General features: G+C 41.2%; 2 protein-coding genes across 3 annotated transcripts; one reads left to right on the plus strand and one right to left on the minus strand.

Moving 5' to 3' along the window:
• The first annotated feature begins 1,322 nt into the window (after positions 1-1,322).
• LOC129111548 (sorting nexin-9-like) lies at positions 1,323-12,750 on the plus strand. The gene is made up of 17 exons (XM_054623531.1): positions 1,323-1,412; positions 3,864-3,950; positions 4,105-4,179; positions 5,046-5,151; positions 5,236-5,383; positions 5,631-5,715; positions 5,815-5,940; positions 6,378-6,495; positions 6,800-6,930; positions 7,038-7,141; positions 7,305-7,411; positions 7,860-7,937; positions 10,158-10,234; positions 10,357-10,446; positions 10,971-11,085; positions 12,338-12,429; positions 12,509-12,750. The coding sequence occupies exons 1-17, from the start codon at positions 1,401-1,403 to the stop codon at positions 12,554-12,556; spliced, it is 1,599 nt and encodes a 532-aa protein (XP_054479506.1). The 5' UTR covers positions 1,323-1,400; the 3' UTR covers positions 12,557-12,750.
• A 464-nt stretch (positions 12,751-13,214) lies between these two features.
• Positions 13,215-19,114, minus strand: ftcd (formimidoyltransferase cyclodeaminase). Of its 2 annotated transcripts, none has more exons than XM_054623521.1 (15): positions 19,014-19,114; positions 18,586-18,769; positions 18,290-18,418; positions 18,020-18,108; positions 17,602-17,781; positions 16,462-16,599; positions 16,246-16,377; positions 16,070-16,131; positions 15,858-15,984; positions 15,612-15,773; positions 15,182-15,225; positions 14,520-14,658; positions 14,269-14,364; positions 13,521-14,185; positions 13,215-13,470 (listed from the first exon to the last, which is right to left on the minus strand). In XM_054623521.1, exons 1-14 carry the CDS (start codon positions 19,065-19,067, stop codon positions 14,102-14,104), a joined length of 1,620 nt encoding a protein of 539 aa, XP_054479496.1. In that variant the 5' UTR covers positions 19,068-19,114; the 3' UTR covers positions 13,215-13,470; positions 13,521-14,101. The 2 variants fall into 2 exon arrangements, with proteins under 2 accessions (XP_054479496.1, XP_054479495.1); XM_054623520.1 differs by having other exon boundaries at positions 13,506-14,185.
• Positions 19,115-19,704: the final 590 nt, after the last annotated feature.

Raw genomic sequence — 19,704 nt, forward strand, 5'->3', positions numbered from 1 at the left:
TTTACAGTGTAGTACTTTGTGTTGTTTTTTTTACAGTGTAGTACTTTGTGTTGTTTTTTACAGTGTAGTACTTTGTGTTGTTTTTTACAGTGTAGTACTTTGTGTTGTTTTTTTTACAGTGTAGTACTTTGTGTTGTTTTTTACAGTGTAGTACTTTGTGTTGTTTTTTTTACAGTGTAGTACTTTGTGTTTTTTTTTTACAGTGTAGTACTGTGTTTTTCTACAGTACAGTGCCTTGTGTTGTTTTTTACAGTACAGTGCTTTGTGTTGTTTTTTACAGTGTAGTACTGTGTTTTTTTTTTTACAGTGCAGTACTTTGTGTTGTTTTTTACAGTGTAGTACTGTGTTTTCTACAGTGTAGTATTGTGTATTTCTACAGTGTGGTACTTTGTGTTGTTTTTTACAGTGTAGTACTGTGGTTTCTACAGTACAGTACTTTGTGTTGTTTTTTACAGTACAGTGCTTTGTGTTGTTTTTTTACAGTGTAGTACTGTGTATTTCTACAGTGCAGTACTTTGTGTTGTTTTTTACAGTGTAGTACTGTGTTTTCTACAGTGCAGTGCTTTGTGTTGTTTTTTACAGTGTAGTACTGTGTTTTTTACAGTGTAGTACTGTGTTTTCTACAGTGCAGTGCTTTGTGTTGTTTTTTACAGTGTAGTACTGTGTTTTTTACAGTGTAGTACTGTGTTTTCTACAGTGTAGTACTGTGTTTTCTACAGTGTAGTACTGTGTTTTTTACAGTGCAGTGTTTTTTACAGTGTGTTGTTTTTTTACAGTGTAGTACTGTGTTTTCTACAGTGCAGTGCTTTGTGTTGTTTTTTTACAGTGTATGAAGGTGTGTAGCAGGAAACGCCTTCAGACGTCACCACTCAGCTGTTCTGGTGTGTGACGTCACATTCTGTCAAGTTTTCTACTAAAGACGCTAAAATACAGGAAGTGGGAAGATGTACTTTCAGAATAAAAGAACGTGCAATCAAATAATCACAATAACTGAAAATATAAACAGTTAACCAGTTTAGTTTGTCGTCTTATTATTTTATCATGTTTTTATTGTAACAACTTCCTTAATCCGTTTTTGATTATTCATATAAATTGTTAATTTAAACCATAAATTTAAATTATTCAACAAAACATTTTTGTTCAATAACTAATAAAGGAGAAATAAAGAATAAATAGGTTTTCGGTTCATGTATAATGTGTTTTTTAAGCATAAAAACCACATTATACAATCGTTGAAACATCTTAAACTGGAGTCTTGCTCACAGGGCTTTTATTGTGAAGTGGGCCGGACGTGCTGTGGTGTCGCTGTTGACGCAGCAGAAGTTGCAGGTTGTCGCTGAGACGCAGACAGGATGAAACTCTGATCAAAACACAGAAAACAAGCTGCTGCTGACGTCACCATGGCTCTACAGGTAAGGCCGCTCACCTGAGACGGACGGTGACCTTTGACCTTTGACCTTTGACCTCACACCTGCTGCCCGTCCGCACCGACGGCCCAGAGTCTGCAGGGAGTCCAGAGAACAGGGGATGGAAGGGTTAATCTATCATGAGAGGAAGGAACAGATAACATTTAATTTAATAACATTTAATATGAAGTAACATTTATTATGAAATAACATCAGATAATATTTAATATGAAGTAACATCAGATAACATTTAATATTAAGTAACATCAGAGAATATTTAATATGAAGTAACATCAGATAATATTTAATATTAAGTAACATTTATTATGATAGGAAGGTACATCAGAGAGCATTTAATATGAAAATAACATTTAATATGAAATAACATCAGATAACATAAGTAACATCAGATAACATTTAATATTAAGTAACATCAGATAACATTTAATATTAAGTAACATCAGATAACATTTATTATGAAATATCATCAGATAACATTTAATATGAAATAACATCAGATAACATTTAATATGAAGTAACATCAGATAACATTTAATATGAAATAACATTTAATATGAAATAACATTTAATATGAAATAACATCAGATAACATTTATTATGAAATAACATTTATTTATCATGAAATATCATCAGATAACATTTAATATGAAATAACATTTAATATGAAATAACATTTAATATGAAATAACATCAGATAACATTTAATATGAAAGAACATTTAATATGAAGTAACATCAAAGAACATTAAAGGTTCTCACATCAAAGAGAAACTCGAGAGGAAAATGTACCTGTGAACACACGTACAAATATCATAACAGAGTATAGGAATATTAAACTTATTAACTTCTTTTAGATAATATTATTATTATTATATTATATATCACAAACCTCATTTTACATGTTCTTAAATGTTCTAAAATGTCTCTGGAGTCTGGTCTGGACCAAGACCAGAAAACAGGACAAATGAAAATGTTATTAATAAGATAAGAATAATATGAGTATTATAAATGACAGAGACATTGACTGTTTAACATGGAAACCTGATAAACATTATAATAAATGATGTCAGTCTGGAAAATAAGAAAAACGTTAAACTCTAAATTCTACTGTGAACATGTAGAGATGTTATGAAAACATCATAACGCTATTACATAACTTCTATATTGATATTATCGATTATCTCAGGGAAAAAACAAAGAATTACAGAAAACTGAACAAAGAAAACATTTATAGAAATAATGTAGAAATCTAAATATGACACATGAAGGGAAACGTATATTCAAATTAGAAACTTGGTTTTCTACTGCAAACATTCATCCATCTTCCGTAACCTGCTCATCCAGTCCAGGGTCTCAGGGTGCTGGAGCCCATCCCAGCCTGTGACAGTTTCACTGGGATGTGGTTTTGTGGTTTTGGGTGCCAGCCAGGTTTCTCTCCTGGCATTTAAGATGCGTCAGTCACAGTTGCTTTTTTATGTTAATAATTTTATCCTTCTCTCTTTTTATATACCCCACAACCGTCCCAAAGGCTGTACATCCAGTTTATATGTACACCCCACACATTGAATGACCCAATTTTACCCGAACAAGAACACAAACACACCAGTTTGGAGAATTTCACAATAGCACTATATTTAAGGTTTACACACACAAGACAAGAACCCTCAAAACATCCCACAGCCCCCAAAGCCCACACACACAAAACCAATCAAACACAAAACCAATCAAACACAAAACCCATCAAACACAAAAACAAATGCACTCACGAAGTCAGTCTGATCCAGTCCGGGTTTTCGCGGTTGTGCTCGAGGTGACGGCCGGTCTCCAGCTGATCAGTGGACAGTGGGAAACAGGCAGGGGATCAGGCAGACAGAAACCAGAGGAAGCGGACAATGGGTGAAGGCAGGGTTCACCTGGACGGGGTTCACCTGGACGGGGTTCACCTGGACGGGGTTCACCTGGACGGGGTTCACCTGGACAGGGTTCACCTGGACGGGGTTCACCTGGACAGGTTCACCTGGACGGGGTTCACCTGGACGGGGTTCACCTGGACGGGGTTCACCTGGACGGGGTTCACCTGGACAGGTCTCCAGTCTGTCACAGGGCTGACATATAGAGACAGACAATCATTCACACTCACATTCACACCTACGGGCAGTTTAGAGTCTTCAATGAACCTAAGCTGCATGTCTTTGGACTGTGGGAGGAAGCCGGAGAACCCGGAGAGAACCCACGCTGACACGGGGAGAACATGCAAACTCCACACAGAAGGTTGTCCGGCCCGGGAATTGAACCCGGGCCCCTCTTGCTGTGAGGCGACAGTGCTAACCACTACACCACCGTGCAGCCTCAATAAGAACATAATAGAGATAAATGAATATCATGATGACGTCACGTTTCTAGTTTCAGGAGTTCTGTTGTTGTTTGTTTGTCTCAGGCTGAAGCTCTGTACGACTTCACGGCTGAACCAGGAAACAACGAGCTGTCGGTCCGACGGGGAGAAACCGTCACCGTGCTCGACCAGGTACACACACACACACACACACACACACACACACACACACACACACACACACACACACACACACACACACACACACACACACACACACACACCTATGTAAATATACACAGTATTGATGACACACTCCGTCATAAATACTGTTTTTGTGTTTCAGACTGTGGGAGGCGGCTGGATCCAAGCCCAGAACTCCGGCGGACAAACCGGACTGGTACCTGAGGGATACTTACAGGTGAGTTAGTGTTCATAACTTTATTTAACTAGATAAGTTAATGGAGAACCAGTTCTCAGTCACCATGACGACCAGCCTTCAGGCAGCAACAGGAGACAAAAAAATACAACATGGAAACATCTCTGGAGCAGAACCAAGTTCTGTTGGTCTGTTATCATCACTGAGAAGTAAAGAACTGCATCATCTGCATACGAAAAGATTCTGCACTTAGTAAGAAAGAGATGCTATAAAACCACAAAGAGACGCAACGAGACCACAAAGAGACGAAACCACAAAGAGACAAAACGAGACCACAAAGAGACGCAACAAGACCACAAAGAGACGCAACAAAACCACAAAGAGACAAAACGAGACCACAAAGAGACAAAACGAGACCACAAAGAGACGCAACAAGACCACAAAGAGACGAAACCACAAAGAGACAAAACGAGACCACAAAGAGACGCAACGAGACCACAAAGAGACGAAACCACAAAGAGACAAAACGAGACCACAAAGAGACGCAACAAGACCACAAAGAGACAAAACGAGACCACAAAGAGACAAAACGAGACCACAAAGAGACAAAACGAGACCACAAAGAGACGCAACAAGACCACAAAGAGACGCAACGAAACCACAAAGAGACAAAACGAGACCACAAAGAGACGCAACGAGACCACAAAGAGACAAAACAAAGACCACAAAAAGAGACAAAACGAGACCACAAAGAGACGCAACGAGACCACAAAGAGACGCAACGAGACCACAAAGAGACGCAACGAGACCACAAAGAGACACAACGAGACACAAAGAGACTCAAAACCAGCCGGTGTAGTGTCGGGGTCTTGGTCCTTTATGGTTCTTTATGTTGCTGATGTGTTCAGGTCGGCGGCGGCGCTGAAGGAGATGGGGACCCCGGGTCAGGGCCCGGGGTATTTGGAAGTACCACAACAGGATGGGACAGTCAGGGATATACAAACACACATCAAGGTAAACACATAGTACTATTTATCTGAAGTTTAAAAAGTATTTTATGTGGTACTGGTTTTAATTTAAACTGTCTCGTGTCTCCAGCAGCCGTCGACGACGATGACGGCGAATGGGACGACGACTGGGACGACCAATCAGATGCTGGTTACCGTGGTGACGATCAGCTGGATGAGGAGGGCGGGGCTTCAGGACGGAGCACCCTAGGGCCCTCCGTGAAGATCTCCCTAAACAAGTAAGAACACCCACACAGTAGACACCAGAAGAGTCCAGTAAAATCCAGTAGAGTCCAGTAGAGTCCAGTAGAATCCACTATAGTCCAGTAGAGTCCAGTAGACCCTAGTAAAGTCCAGTAAAATCCACTAGAGTCCAGTAGAATCCACTAGAGTCCATTAGAGTGGAGTAGATTCCAGTAGACCCTAGCAGTGTCCAGTAGAGTCCAGTAGAGTCCAGTAGAGTCCAGTAATCTTGTGTGTGCTCAGGTTTCCGTTCTCCAAAGGTCCGAGTCCTGAAGTCTTCTTGTTGACTAAACCTCCAGCCGACCCCAGAGAATCACTTCCTGTTTATGTGAGTAAACCCTGATCAGGGTCTCCTACAGTCCACATGTCCAGGTTTCATGAGTGTTCCTGTTTGTTTACGAAGAGGTTAATAAAGTTTTATCTGAAGGTTGGAGAAGTCGGTCCGGTCTGGTTTTACCCGCCGACTCCTCTGGACTGTTTGATCGCCGATCCAAAGAAAGAGTCCAAACTGTACGGCCTGAAGAGCTTCATCGAGTACCAGATCACCCCCACCGTAAGAGTACACCCTAGTACTACTACAGTAATATTACACAGTAATACTACCACAACAACACACTGTAATACTACTGCAATAATACACTGTAATACTACTGCAATAATACACTGTAATACTACTGCAATAATACACTGTAATACTACTGCAATAATACACTGTAATACTACTGCAATAATACACTGTAATACTACTGCAATAATACACTGTAATACTACTGCAATAATACACTGTAATACTACTGCAATAATACACTGTAATACTACTGCAATAATACAAAGTAGTACACAGTAACTGTACTAAGTAGCAGATCACAACAAACTTAGAACTACACGGTAATACTACCACAACAACACACTGTAATACTACTACTACTCCTCCTCCTCATACTAATACATAGTAGTACACGCAGTAACTCTCTGGCCGTTTTCCCCCAGACGACCAACAGACCTGTCAATCATCGCTACAAGCACTTTGATTGGCTGTATGAGCGTCTGCTGGAGAAGTTCGGCTCGGCTCTGCCAATCCCGTCGTTGCCCGACAAACAGGTGACAGGTGAGCCCTTACCATGACAACCACACCTGTACGACCAGCTGTCACACCTGTAGGACCTGTGACCTCTGTGTTTGAGTGTCTCCTGTGCTTTCAGGCTGGTTCCAGGTGGACTTCATCAGGATGACCTGTGACCTCTGTGTTTGAGTGTCTCCTGTGCTTTCAGGCCGGTTCCAGGTGGACTTCATCAGGATGACCTGTGACCTCTGTGTTTGAGTGTCTCCTGTGCTTTCAGGCCGGTTCCAGGTGGACTTCATCAGGATGACCTGTGACCTCTGTGTTTGAGTGTGTCTCCTGTGGCTTTCAGGCCGGTTCCAGGTGGACTTCATCAGGATGCGGATGGAGCAGCTCCAGTCCTGGATGACCCGGATGTGTCGTCACCCCGTCGTCTCTCAGAGTGACGTCTTCCAGCTCTTCCTCACCTACAGAGACGAGAAGGTGGGTTAAGTCCCGCCCCCCTCACTCTAGAAGATGTTTCATCCAATCAGCTGTGAGGCGGTCTGGTAGCTCGGCTGTGATTGGCTGAGGTTGTTCTGGTGTTTCAGGACTGGAAGTCTGGGAAGAGGAAGGCGGAGCGAGACGAGACGGTGGGACCGATGATGTTCAGTCTGATCCAACCCGAGGCCGCAGAGCTGGACGCCAACGAGGTGTACGTTACTAAAGGGCCCTTACTGAAAACCTCTACCATGAGTGTGTGTGTTCATGAGTGTGTGTGTTCATGAGTGTGTTTCTCTGTGTGTGTGTGTGTGTGTGTGTGTGTGTGTGTGTGTGTGTGTGTGTGTGTGTGTGTGTGTGTGTGTGTGTGTGTGCAGTGAACAGAAGTGTGAACTCTACAGTCACTTCACAAAGTCGATGGATGACGGAGTCAAAGAGCTGCTGAACGTCGGACACTCCCACTGGAAACGCTGCACGGACGTATGTATTCATACACACATACACGTATGTATTCATACACACATACACATATATACACATTATATGTGTATATATATATACACATGTGTATATATATACATATATACATATATATATATATATGTATATATATATATATATATATATATACATATATACATATATATATATATATATATATACATATATATACATATATACATATATATACATATATACGTATGTATACATACGTATATATACATATATACATATATACATATGTATACATATATATATACATATATACATATATATACATATATACGTATGTATACATATATATATATACATATATACATATGTATACATATATATATATACATATATACATATATATACATATGTATACATATGTATATATACATTTGTGTTTTAATCTGTGTGTTTATATACACATTGTGTGTACTCAGCTCTCCCTAAAGAGTACCGGAGGATCGGTCGAGGCTTCAGGAACCTTTCAGCTGTTTTCATCAGCAGCAAATATCCAGGTGAGGAGACAAGGAGATGAGGAGGGAAGAGACAAGGAGACAAGGAGGGAGGAGACAAGGAGACAAGGAGACAAGGAGACAAGGAGGAGAGAAGGAGACAAGGAGAGGAGGAGGAGGGAAGGAGACAAGGAGACAAGGAGGGAGGAGACAAGGGAGGGAAGAGACAAGGAGACGAGGAGGGAGGAGACAAGGGGACAAGGAGGCAAGGAGACAAGGGAGAGGAGACAAGGAGGGACGAGACAAGGAGGGACGAGACAAGGGTGGAGGATATATATATATATATATATATATATATATATATATATATATGTATATATATATATATAAATATGTACATATAAATTAAAATACTGTTTCAGGAGAGGAGACTGACAGATATACAGCGGGTAAAATAAGTATTGAACACGTCATCATTTTTCTCAGTAAATATATTTCTAAAGGTGCTATTGACATGAAATGTTCACCAGATGTCGGTAACAACCCAAGTAATCCATACATACAAAGAAAACCAAACAAATAAGTTCAGAAATTAAGTTATGTGTAATCAAATGGAATGACACAGGGAAAACGTATTGAACACGCTTACTGAAATGTATTTAATACTTGGTACAGAAGCCTTTGTTGGTAACGACAGCTTCAAGACGCCTCCTGTATGGAGAAACTAGTGGCATGCATTGCTCAGGTGTGATTTTGGCCCATTCTTCCACACAAACAGTCTTCAGATCTTGAAGGTTCCGTGGGCCTCTTCTATGAACTCTGATCTTTAGTTCTTTCCATAGAGTTTCTATTGGATTCAGGTCAGGTGATTGGCTGGGCCATTCTAGCAGCTTTATTTTCTTTCTCTGAAACCAATGGAGAGTTTCCTTGGCTGTGTGTTTGGGATCATTGTCTTGCTGAAATGTCCACCCTCGTTTCATCTTCATCATCCTGCTAGATGGCAGCAGATTTTATCAAGAATGTCTCGGTACATTTTTCCATTCATCCTTCCTTCAATTATATGAAGTTTGCCGGTGCTGTATGCTGAAAAACAGCCCCACACCATGATGTTCCACCTCCAAACTTCACTGTTGGTCTGGTGTTTTTGGGGTGATGTGCAGTGCCATTTGACCTCCAAACATGGTGTGTATTATGGCCTCCAAAGAGTTCCATGTTGGTCTCATCTGACCAGACTATATTCTCCCAGTATTTCACAGGCTTGTCTAAATGTTGTGCAGCAAACTTTAAACGAGCTTCAACATGCTTTTTCTTCAGCAATGGAGTCTTGCGTGGTGAGCGTGCATACAGGCCACGGCGGTTGATGCATTACTTATTGTTTTCTTTGAAACAATTGTACCTGCTGATTCCAGGTCTTTCTGAAGCTCTCCACTAGTGCTCCTTGGCTCTTGGACAACTCTTCTGATAATTCTTTTCACTCCTCTGTCAGAAATCTTGCGAGGAGCACCTGGTCGTGGCCGGTTTATGGTGAAATGATGTTCTTTCCACTTCCGGATTATGGCCCCAACAGTGCTCACTGGAACATTCAGAAGTTTAGAAATCCTTCTGGAACCAATGCCATCAGTATGTTCTGCAACAATAAGGTTGTGAAGGTCTTGAGAGAGCTCTTTGCTTTTACCCATCATGAGATGTTTCTTGTGTGACACCTTGGTAATGAGACACCTTTTTATAGGCCATCAGTTGGGACTGAACCAGCTGATATTCATTAAGGACTGCTTTCTAATTACTGATAGATTTCAGCTGGTGTCTTGTCTTTCCATGCCTTTTTGCACCTCCCTTTCTTCATGTGTTCAATACTTTTTCCCTGTGTCATTCCATTTTATTACACATAACTTCATTTCTGAACGTATTTGTTTGGTTTTCTTTGTATGTATGGATTACTTGGGTTGTTACCGACATCTGGTGAAAATGTCATGTCAATAGCACCTTTAACCCTAACCCTATACACACACATACATATATATATACATATATATATATATATATATATATACATATATACACATATATATACATATATATATACATATATACACATATATATATATATATATATATATATATATGTGTGTGTATTCATAGGAGAGGAGACTCTGACTGATATATATATATATAAATATAGATGTATATTTATATATATATATGTATTCATAGGAGAGGAGACTCTGACTGATATATATATATATAAATATAGATGTATATTTATATATATATGTGTATTCATAGGAGAGGAGACTCTGACTGACGCTCTGTCGGCTGCTGGACAAACATACGAGGAGATCGCTGAGATCGTCGCTGAGCAGGTAGAACTACTGAAGAACTATAACTATATTATATAATGTACATAATATTTAATAGTATTATACGTAGTTTAAAGTATATTTCTATTGAACGCTCACCTCTGGTGACCTTTGACCTCCATCAGCCTCAGAAGGACCTTCACTTCCTGTTGGAGACCAACAGCGAGTACAAAGGCCTGCTGGGATGTTTCCCAGAAATCATTGCTGTACACAAGGTACTAATACACACAGTAGTACTACTGACACATACTGTAGTACTAATACACACAGTACTACTGACACATACTGTAGTACTAATACACACAGTACTACTGACACATACTGTAGTACTAATACACACAGTACTACTGACACATACTGTAGTACTAATACACACAGTACTACTGACACATACTGTAGTACTAATACACACAGTACTACTGACACATACTGTAGTACACAGTACTACTGACACATACAGTACTACTGACACATACTGTAGTACTAATACACATACTGTAGTACTACTGACATACTGTAGTACTAATACACACAGTACTACTGACACATACTGTAGTACTAATACACACAGTACTACTGACACATACTAGTACCCCCTTCAAATAATGGTCTGTGTGATTGTTATGAATGTGAAGGAACTTTAAACATCGACTCACCTGTGTACTGTCAGAAGGGGGCGGGGCTTCGGGTGAGTTGTGGTGATGTCACTGAGGGGGCGTGGCCTCTCCTGTGTGTTCAGGCTGCAGCGGAGAAGGTGAAGGAAGCCGACCGTCTGGTTTCTGCAGGAAAAATCACCAACAACGACAAGAAGACCATGAACCACCGACTCAGCTGCATGAGCTACTCTCTGCAGGGTAACAGTACACAGAGTACTACACAGAGTACTACACAGAGTACTACACAGTACTACACAGTACTACAACTCTATATGCATAATACACAACATAATATATACAACAAAATACTGCATCATTCAGAAATAAACATCCACTCAGCTGCATGAGCAGTAACAGTACACACAGTGTATCAGTACACACAGTGTATCAGTACACACAGTACACACAGTGTGTAGTAACAGTACACACAGTGTGTATCAGTACACACAGTGTAACAGTACACACAGTATCAGTGTACAGTACACACTGTGTATCAGTACACACAGTGTAACAGTACACACAGTGTATCAGTACACACAGTGTATCAGTACACACAGTGTATCAGTAACAGTACACACAGTGTAACAGTACACACAGTGTGTATCAGTAACACACAGTGTAACAGTACACACAGTGTATCAGTACACACAGTGTATCAGTACACACAGTGTATCAGTACACACAGTGTATCAGTACACACAGTGTAACAGTACACACAGTGTGTATCAGTACACACAGTGTAACAGTACACACAGTGTGTATCAGTACACACAGTGTAACAGTACACACAGTGTATCAGTACACACAGTGTAACAGTCAGTACACACAGTGTGTATCAGTACACACAGTGTATCAGTACACACAGTGTAACAGTACACACAGTGTGTAACAGTACACACAGTGTGTATCAGTACACACAGTGTGTACACACAACAGTACACACAGTGTAACAGTACACACAGTGTAACAGTACACACAGTGTAACAGTACACACAGTGTGTATCAGTACACACAGTGTAACATCACACAGTGTGTATCAGTACACACAGTGTAACAGTACACACAGTGTGTATCAGTACACACAGTGTAACAGTACACACAGTGTGTATCAGTGTGTAACAGTACACACAGTGTGTATAACAGTACACACAGTGTGTACACAGTACACACAGTGTGTATCAGTGTGTATCAGTACACACAGTGTGTATCAGTGTGTATCAGTACACACAGTGTGTATCAGTGTGTATCAGTACACACAGTGTGTATCAGTACACACAGTGTGTAGTGTCAGTACACACAGTGTGTATCAGTAACAGTACACACACACAGTGTGTAACAGTACACAGTGTGTATCAGTGTGTAACAGTACACACAGTGTGTAACAGTACACACAGTGTGTATCAGTACACACAGTGTGTACTTGTGTACCGACTCTCTGCTCTCCTTCCAGCTGAGATGAATCATTTCCATAGCAACCGTATCTATGACTACAACAGAGTGATGCAGCTCTACCTGGAGCAACAGGTGACCTTCTACCAGCAGGTGGGGGGGCGAGGAAAGGGGGGGGACGAAGACGAACAGCGGTGTGACATCATCTCTTCTCTGCTCTCTGATTGGTCAGATCGCTGATAAACTGAGAGGCGCTCTGAAGCAGTTTACTACTCTGTGAGGATGACATCACTCTGAAGTCACTGCACGATGACATCACTGTGACATCACCGCCCGATGACATCACTTCACTTTTAACAAGATAGAAAAGTCTGTTACATCATTTTATTTAAAAACATTTTGTTTGTTTGATTCTTTCTCGTTTTAAAAATATTAATATTTTAATGTATTTTTCACATTAAACTCATCTTTGTACTACTGTACTGTGGTACTTTATTACATACTTCTAGAAGTAGAATATCTGCTTCACTATACGTTATATTATCCCTTCATCATAGAATATGAATTACATTAATATAATACACTACATATATTTAAACTAAAAAATAAAAGTATGATTGTTTTTAACAAATCAAAAATAAAGAAGTTTTAAATATCAAATTTTAAATACATGTAGGCTACGTTACATATTTTATATATTTTATTTATATATTTTATATTTATATATGGGGCATTTAAAGCACAATAAAATAAAAATAAAGTAATTATGTCATAAAATAATATAAACAAATTACAAGCACACAACAAAAAACAAAAAACTAATAATAAAAATATTAATAATAAAATGAGCTGCAGCGGCACCTTTCTCTCTTTACTGACATCACGATCAATAACGGCACAAACACAAAGTAATAATCTACCAATAATAATACATAATATAACACCATTCAAATCTTTATTTAACTTCAACATCGAGGACAAGAAACAAACAGCTAAACACATCAAACGTGAAAACAAGTGCAGACCGAGGTGAAACATATCAGAGTCTTCATAATCAATAATCAATAATCAATAATTAAGACTTAAAAAGAACAAACGCTTAAAAAGATCACATGACAGCTGACTGTGGATCAGCTGACAGGAGGTCTCACTCTGACGAGAGGATTTCCTGCTGAGTCAGCGTGTGACCGTGACCTGACCTGACCTCTGGCCTTGTGACCTGACCTGACCTCTGACCTTGTGACCTCTGACCCCGTGACCTCTGACCCCGTGACCTCTGACCTTGTGACCTCTGACCCCGTGACAGGAAGTAAAGAAGCTGCAGGAAAACTGAGCTTAAACCTCACTTGCTGCCCCCCCACACACATTTATTTCAACGTTATCTCGGACGGACTTGATCAGAACCATCATGGACGTTTTCTGAGATATTCAGTATTGATTCTTTCTATTGATTCTTATACAGTCTTACTTTATGTTCTACAAGGTTTCTGTTTCATTTCCCAGAGAAGAACAACATCATTTGTACATTTGTGAATGTTTCGGTTTGATCGGAGGATTCTGTCTGCGTTCTGCTGCCACCTGGTGGCCGCCGGCGTCACTACAGCGACAACATTTAGGTTCAATGAAACAGATTCTTTATGAATGAACGCTGAGGATGGCAGGTTCAACTAATTAATATTTGTATAGAAATAAATATTTCATTATTGCTCTATTTGTCTTGTCAGACGTTAGCTTGGTGACTTTATCGTTAGCTTCCTGTTAGCATCAGTAAAATGATGGTTGTACCACATTCTGAGGTTAAAGGTTCTAGAAGAACAAGAGAACGTCAGTTTCTTTCTTCGGCAGCGAGGAGGACGGCGGCGGCGCTCTCCTTTGCTTCCTGCAGCAACGCCGCCGCTCTCTTCTGAGTCTGCAGCACAAAAAACAGAATGATTCAAGATTAATAAACTTTATTTAAACAAACGCCACTTAAAGAAACGTGGATGAACTCACGGCCGTCTTGAAGTCGTCGTCGGTGATTTCTTTGAGGTTGATGGAGACGTTGAAGTAGGCTCCGAAAACAGCCGCCTCCAAAGCTTTAGCTGCCACCTGCAACAAAAACCTTCAAATTAAAGGTTTATCTATAGTTTTATTTTGAAACAGCCGCCTCCAAAGCTTCATCTGCCACCTTAATAATATATTATTTATATTATATTTCTTTCATACACATTTTAAATTGATTTCTGATCAGATGTTTTTGTCACCTGAGCGTCCGACTTGCAGGCGATGTTTCCGTAGACGACCATTTCTTTAAGAGGCGACCAGAGGAGGCTGATCCTGTCAGCCAGAGCCAAGGGCACGGACACCGCCCGCTGCAGCCCCGCCTGCATCTCAGCCTGCCTCCTGATGAGAGACCACATATTACAGACCATAGATCACATATTACAGACCATAGATCACAGATTACAGACCATAGATCACAGATTACAGACCATAGATCACATATTACAGACCATAGATCACAGATTACAGACCATAGATCACATATTACAGACCATAGATCACATATTACAGACCATAGATCACAGATTACAGACCATAGATCACATATTACAGACCATAGATCACATATTACAGACCATCACAGATTACAGACAGATTACAGACCATAGATCACATATTACAGACCATAGATCACATATTACAGACCATAGATCACATATTACAGACCATAGATCATAGATTACAGATCATAGATTATAGTGTGTTTAAATATCAGATGTAAATTATCTACAAACATGATTAAACTATGAATGTATGACACGACACATACAGTGAATGTTTATATACTTATGATGGATAATATACAGAAACATTCATCTTTGTATTGATTATAAATGTTTTACATAATATAAAATAAAATCACCTTTTAATCTGCTCTGCGTTGTTCTTTGGCATCTTCAGCGCCGCCTAAAACGGAACCAGACAAATGATAACGGTTTATTAATAATGAATTCACTGGATTATGAATCAATGTGTGTTTAAATTCTACCAAGTTATGAGGAAGAGGAGGGACGTTTGAGAGGTTTTAAGAGGTTCTTAAGGTTCTGGAGGTTTTTAGAGGGTTTAGAGGTTCTAGAGGGTTTAGAGGTTCTAGAGGTTTCAGATGTTCTATAGGTTCTAGAGTTTTTAGATGTTCTATAGGTTCTAGAGGTTTCAGATGTTCTAGAAGTTCTCGAAGTTTCAGATGTTCCAGAGGTTTTAGAGGTTCCAGACGTTCTAGAGGTTTTTAGAGGTTTTAGTTGTTTTAGATGTTCTAGAGGTTCTTAGAGGTTTTTAGAGGTTCTTGTCTAGACCATGTAGCTGTTGAAGGCGGTGGAGTCGGCGTCCACCATCAGCAGCAGCTCGTTCGTGGCCTCATGGAACGGAGGAATCAGCCTCCTCATCACGCCGTCCACCTTCTCAAACTGTCTCTTCCCGTAGGTCATCTGACCCACCATGGCGCCCAACGCCGCGCCCTGCAGACCACCATGGAGACGTTTGTTATTGTAGGTATGATACTTTATATATATTATACATATAATAATGAAGTGTTCTGGTACCAGAGCAGCGATCGCAGCAGACACTGATCCTCCACCGGGAGCCGCCGTCCGAGAACCGACACTCTGAACAAACTGCTTCAGAGACAGAGACACCAGCCGGCTGTCCTCCTGTGACCTCACCATGTACCTGCACAGGTAACCACACCCACCTTCACCGTCAGTACATGTGATTATATATGATACAAGTATTTATGCTGTGGAGAGAGACTCACTCTATGATCCTCTCCTTTGGGCTGAACGGACCGAGGGAGTCCAGGCCCAGTTTACTGATCACCTGACGACACAAAGACACGTCACCTCTTCTTCATCTAAGATCATCTAGAAAAATATATATATATATATATATATATATATATATATATATATATTTTAAAGCCTCGTCTCTCACCAGCCGGACTTTGTGCTCCTCTTCAACGATGAAGAGTCCGTCTCTCAGGATGTAGAAGTCTGCAGAGTCCAGGACGGCCTTCAGAGGGATCAGACCCACGATCTGAGAGCCCACCACCGGCAGCTTCAGGTCCTGAACGCCACATCCATCAATAATCAGATTCAGTTATCAATATCTAACAATAGGACTAGTATGTAACAGTCTGTGACCTCTGACCTCAGCCACCCTGCAGACCTCCTGGTGCACCGTATGGAGGGGGGTCAGCTCGTAGTCCAGGATGTTGGTGGACACCTGGGCGATGTTGGCCTCGTCCAGGTACCAGCCCATCCCCTGGACCTTCTGCAGCAGCCCGGGCTGGTCAGGAGACAGGGAGAGGTCAGTGCAAGTCTGGGAGGGTCCCTAAAGGTCAGGGAGGTCCACTTAAGGTCAAGGAGGGTCCTTAAATGTAAGTGAGGGCCCCAAAAGGTCAGGGAAAGGTCACTTAAGATCAGTGAGGGCCCCAAAAGGTCAGGGAGAGGTCACTACAGGTCGGGGAGGGTCCCTAAAGGTCAGGGGGGGCCTTAAGGTCAGGGAGAGGCCACTTAAGATCAGAGACGGCCCCTAAAGGTCAGGGAGGTCCACTTAAGGTCAAGGAGGGTCCTTAAATGTATCTGAGGGCCCCAAAAGGTCAGGCAGAGGTAACTAAAGGTCAGGGAGAGGCTCAAATGTCTGGGAGAGGCAACTTAAGATCAGGGAGGGCCCCAAAAAGCTCAGCGAGGTCCTCTTAAGGTCAGGTAGAGGGGACTTTAGGAGGGATTATTAACCGTACTCATATCATCTACTGGTCTTATGGTCGGATTTATATATTTTCTTATAAATGAGACTTACTGTATTTTATGGTTGATAATGTGAAGAAATAACGTTTTAAAACATACTGAGGTGGAGTTACATTACATTACATTACATTACATTACAGTCATGTAGCAGACGCTTTTATCCAAAGCGACTTACAGGAAGTGTATTCAACATAGGTATTCAAGAGAACTACTAGTCACCAGAAGTCATCAGTGCATCTCCTTTCTTAAACAAGCATCTTAAAGCAGAAACCAGAGCAAAAGTATAGTGCAGAGGCAGATTACTACGAAAACAATAATTGCAACAGACTAATACGAATATAATAAGTGCTACAAACTACTACGAATAGGATAAGTGCAGTAAACAAATACAAATTCAATAAGTGCAGCGAACTGATACGAATACAGTAAGTGCAGCAACTAATACGAGTGCCATAAGTGCTACGAGGAAGGCTCAGGGTAGTACTTCTTGAAGAGTTAAAACAGAGGATAGACATGGAGAGCTCAAACTCCCAGCATGCACCTGGTCTTTCCCGCGGCCCTGCTCCCTGATGTCCAGAGCGATGCGGTGAGCCTGTTCTTTGGTGCTGATCAGGTTTACGTTGAAGGCGATGAGGAACTTGCGAGCGCCGGTTACCGTGGCGCCCCACGACGGCACAAACTCAGCAGGGCCGAAGTCAGGGGACCAATCAGAGAGCTTCAACTGGACAGAGGGACAAAATAAAACATCTGTTCTTAAACTGACAGAAAAGATATTAAAGTCAGGACTTTTATTCTGAAACATCAACACAGGAAAACCTTGTGGTTTCACTCAGACCGTTTTACGTACTCCTACAGCAGTCACTGGTCTCCTACATTTCCCACAATGCCTTGGCTTATTAATATGTTAAGGAAAAGACAGAGAGTGAACTTCACAATAAAAGAGTCAGTTCATGTCTCACCTTGTCAGGTAGAGCTTCGTACTCTCCGGATCGGACGGACGGAAGACTTCTTCTGGTTTCTTTTCGTGCTGCTTCTCCATAAAGATACACTGTGATGACATGAAGGGAGTATTAGCCACAATGCTAACATAGCGCTATGGATTATTAATCATTTATTAATCAGTTATTAATCAGTCATTCTTCAGTCATTCGTCAGTCGTTACTCAGTTGTTACTCAGTTGTTACTCAGTTGTTACTCAGTTATTAATCAGTATTAGCGTGGCGTTTCACCGGGGACGTGCAGCATCTCTGCCAGTTTCTGTCCGAAGATGTCGGCGCAGTGAACGCAGTCGTCCATGGAGACGTTCTGGACGGGGATGAAGGGACAGACGTCCAGCGCTCCGGTCCGAGGATGCTCACCTGAACAGGTAACACACATGTGGTTTATTACTTCCTGTTGTCATGAGGAAGTACCTGCTCACCTGAACAGGTAACACTCCTGTGGTTTAATACTTCCTGAGTTACCTGAACAGGTAACTCTCAGGTGGTGTATTACTTCCTGTTGAGAGGAGGAAGTAGCGGCTCACCTGAGTGCTTGCTCATGTCGATGAGGCTGAAGGCCCGCCGGGCGGCGTTCAGCGCTCCCTCCACCACGGCCTCAGGTGAGCCCACGAAGGTGTAGACGGTCCGGTTGGTGGAGGCTCCGGGGTCGACGTCCAGCAGGCTGCAGCCCGCCGTGCCGGAGATGGCTGCTGAGATGGCATCGATCACCTGAGACCATAATCAATAACCAATAACCAATAACCCTATAACCTAAATAACCTAAATACTAGATAAATAGTATTTTTCTAGTATTTATGCATTATTTCTTTCTAGTATTTATATGAGTATCTATATTCAGACAGTTCATAGTTCTACTTTGTCCATTAAACAGTAAATACTTTGACTCAGTAAACAGAAACATGCAGATAATCATTAATAACTTTAAACAAAATTTAAATATAAAAACACAAACCTGTTTGTCTCGACCTTCAGAGAAGTTTGGAACGCACTCCACCAGCTGAGCCATGATGTCTGCAGACTGAACCAAGATACTTCAGCCTCTCAGGGTTCAGGTCTAACTTTGACCCCCTAAACCCACAAACTCCTCCCCCCTCACAGAGTCCAGAGAGATGAATGATTAGCTAAAGGTCTGAATGTGGCTCAGCTGACAAACACAGTCTCTACTGATTAACACAACAGGAACACTGAGCAGCAGAGAACAACAGAGTACACAAGAGTACAACAGAGTACTACCGAGTACACAAGAGAACAGCAGAGTACTACCGAGTACACAAGAGAACAGCAGAGTACAACAGAGTACACAAGAGTACTACCGAGTACACAAGAGAACAGCAGAGTACACAAGAGTACTACCGAGTACACAAGAGAACAGCAGAGTACACAAGAGTACAACAGAGTACAACAGAGTACTGCAGAGAACAACAGAGTACAACAGAGTACACAAGAGTACAACAGAGTACTGCAGAGAACAGCAGAGTACAACAGAGTACACAAGAGTACAACAGAGTACTGCAGAGAACAACAGAGTACAACAGAGTACACAAGAGTACAACAGAGTACTGCAGAGAACAGCAGAGTACAACAGAGTACACAAGAGTACAACAGAGTACTGCAGAGAACAACAGAGTACAACAGAGTACACA

This window comes from Anoplopoma fimbria, chromosome 22, assembly GCF_027596085.1.
Source record: "Anoplopoma fimbria isolate UVic2021 breed Golden Eagle Sablefish chromosome 22, Afim_UVic_2022, whole genome shotgun sequence".
Lineage (NCBI taxonomy): Eukaryota > Metazoa > Chordata > Actinopteri > Perciformes > Anoplopomatidae > Anoplopoma > Anoplopoma fimbria.

Coding starts and splice junctions, on each gene's coding strand:
- LOC129111548 (XM_054623531.1), top strand. Junction 7,142..7,304: donor GAGCTGGACGCCAACGAGGT/GTACGTTACTAA, acceptor GTGTGTGTGCAG/TGAACAGAAGTGTGAACTCT. Junction 7,412..7,859: donor GAAACGCTGCACGGACGTAT/GTATTCATACAC, acceptor GTGTGTACTCAG/CTCTCCCTAAAGAGTACCGG.
- ftcd (XM_054623521.1), bottom strand. CDS start 19,067: ATGGCTCAGCTGGTGGAGTGCGTTCCAAACTTCTCTGAAGGTCGAGAC. Junction 18,419..18,585: donor CGACATGAGCAAGCACTCAG/GTGAGCCGCTAC, acceptor TTACCTGTTCAG/GTGAGCATCCTCGGACCGGA. Junction 18,109..18,289: donor AGAGATGCTGCACGTCCCCG/GTGAAACGCCAC, acceptor ATGTCATCACAG/TGTATCTTTATGGAGAAGCA.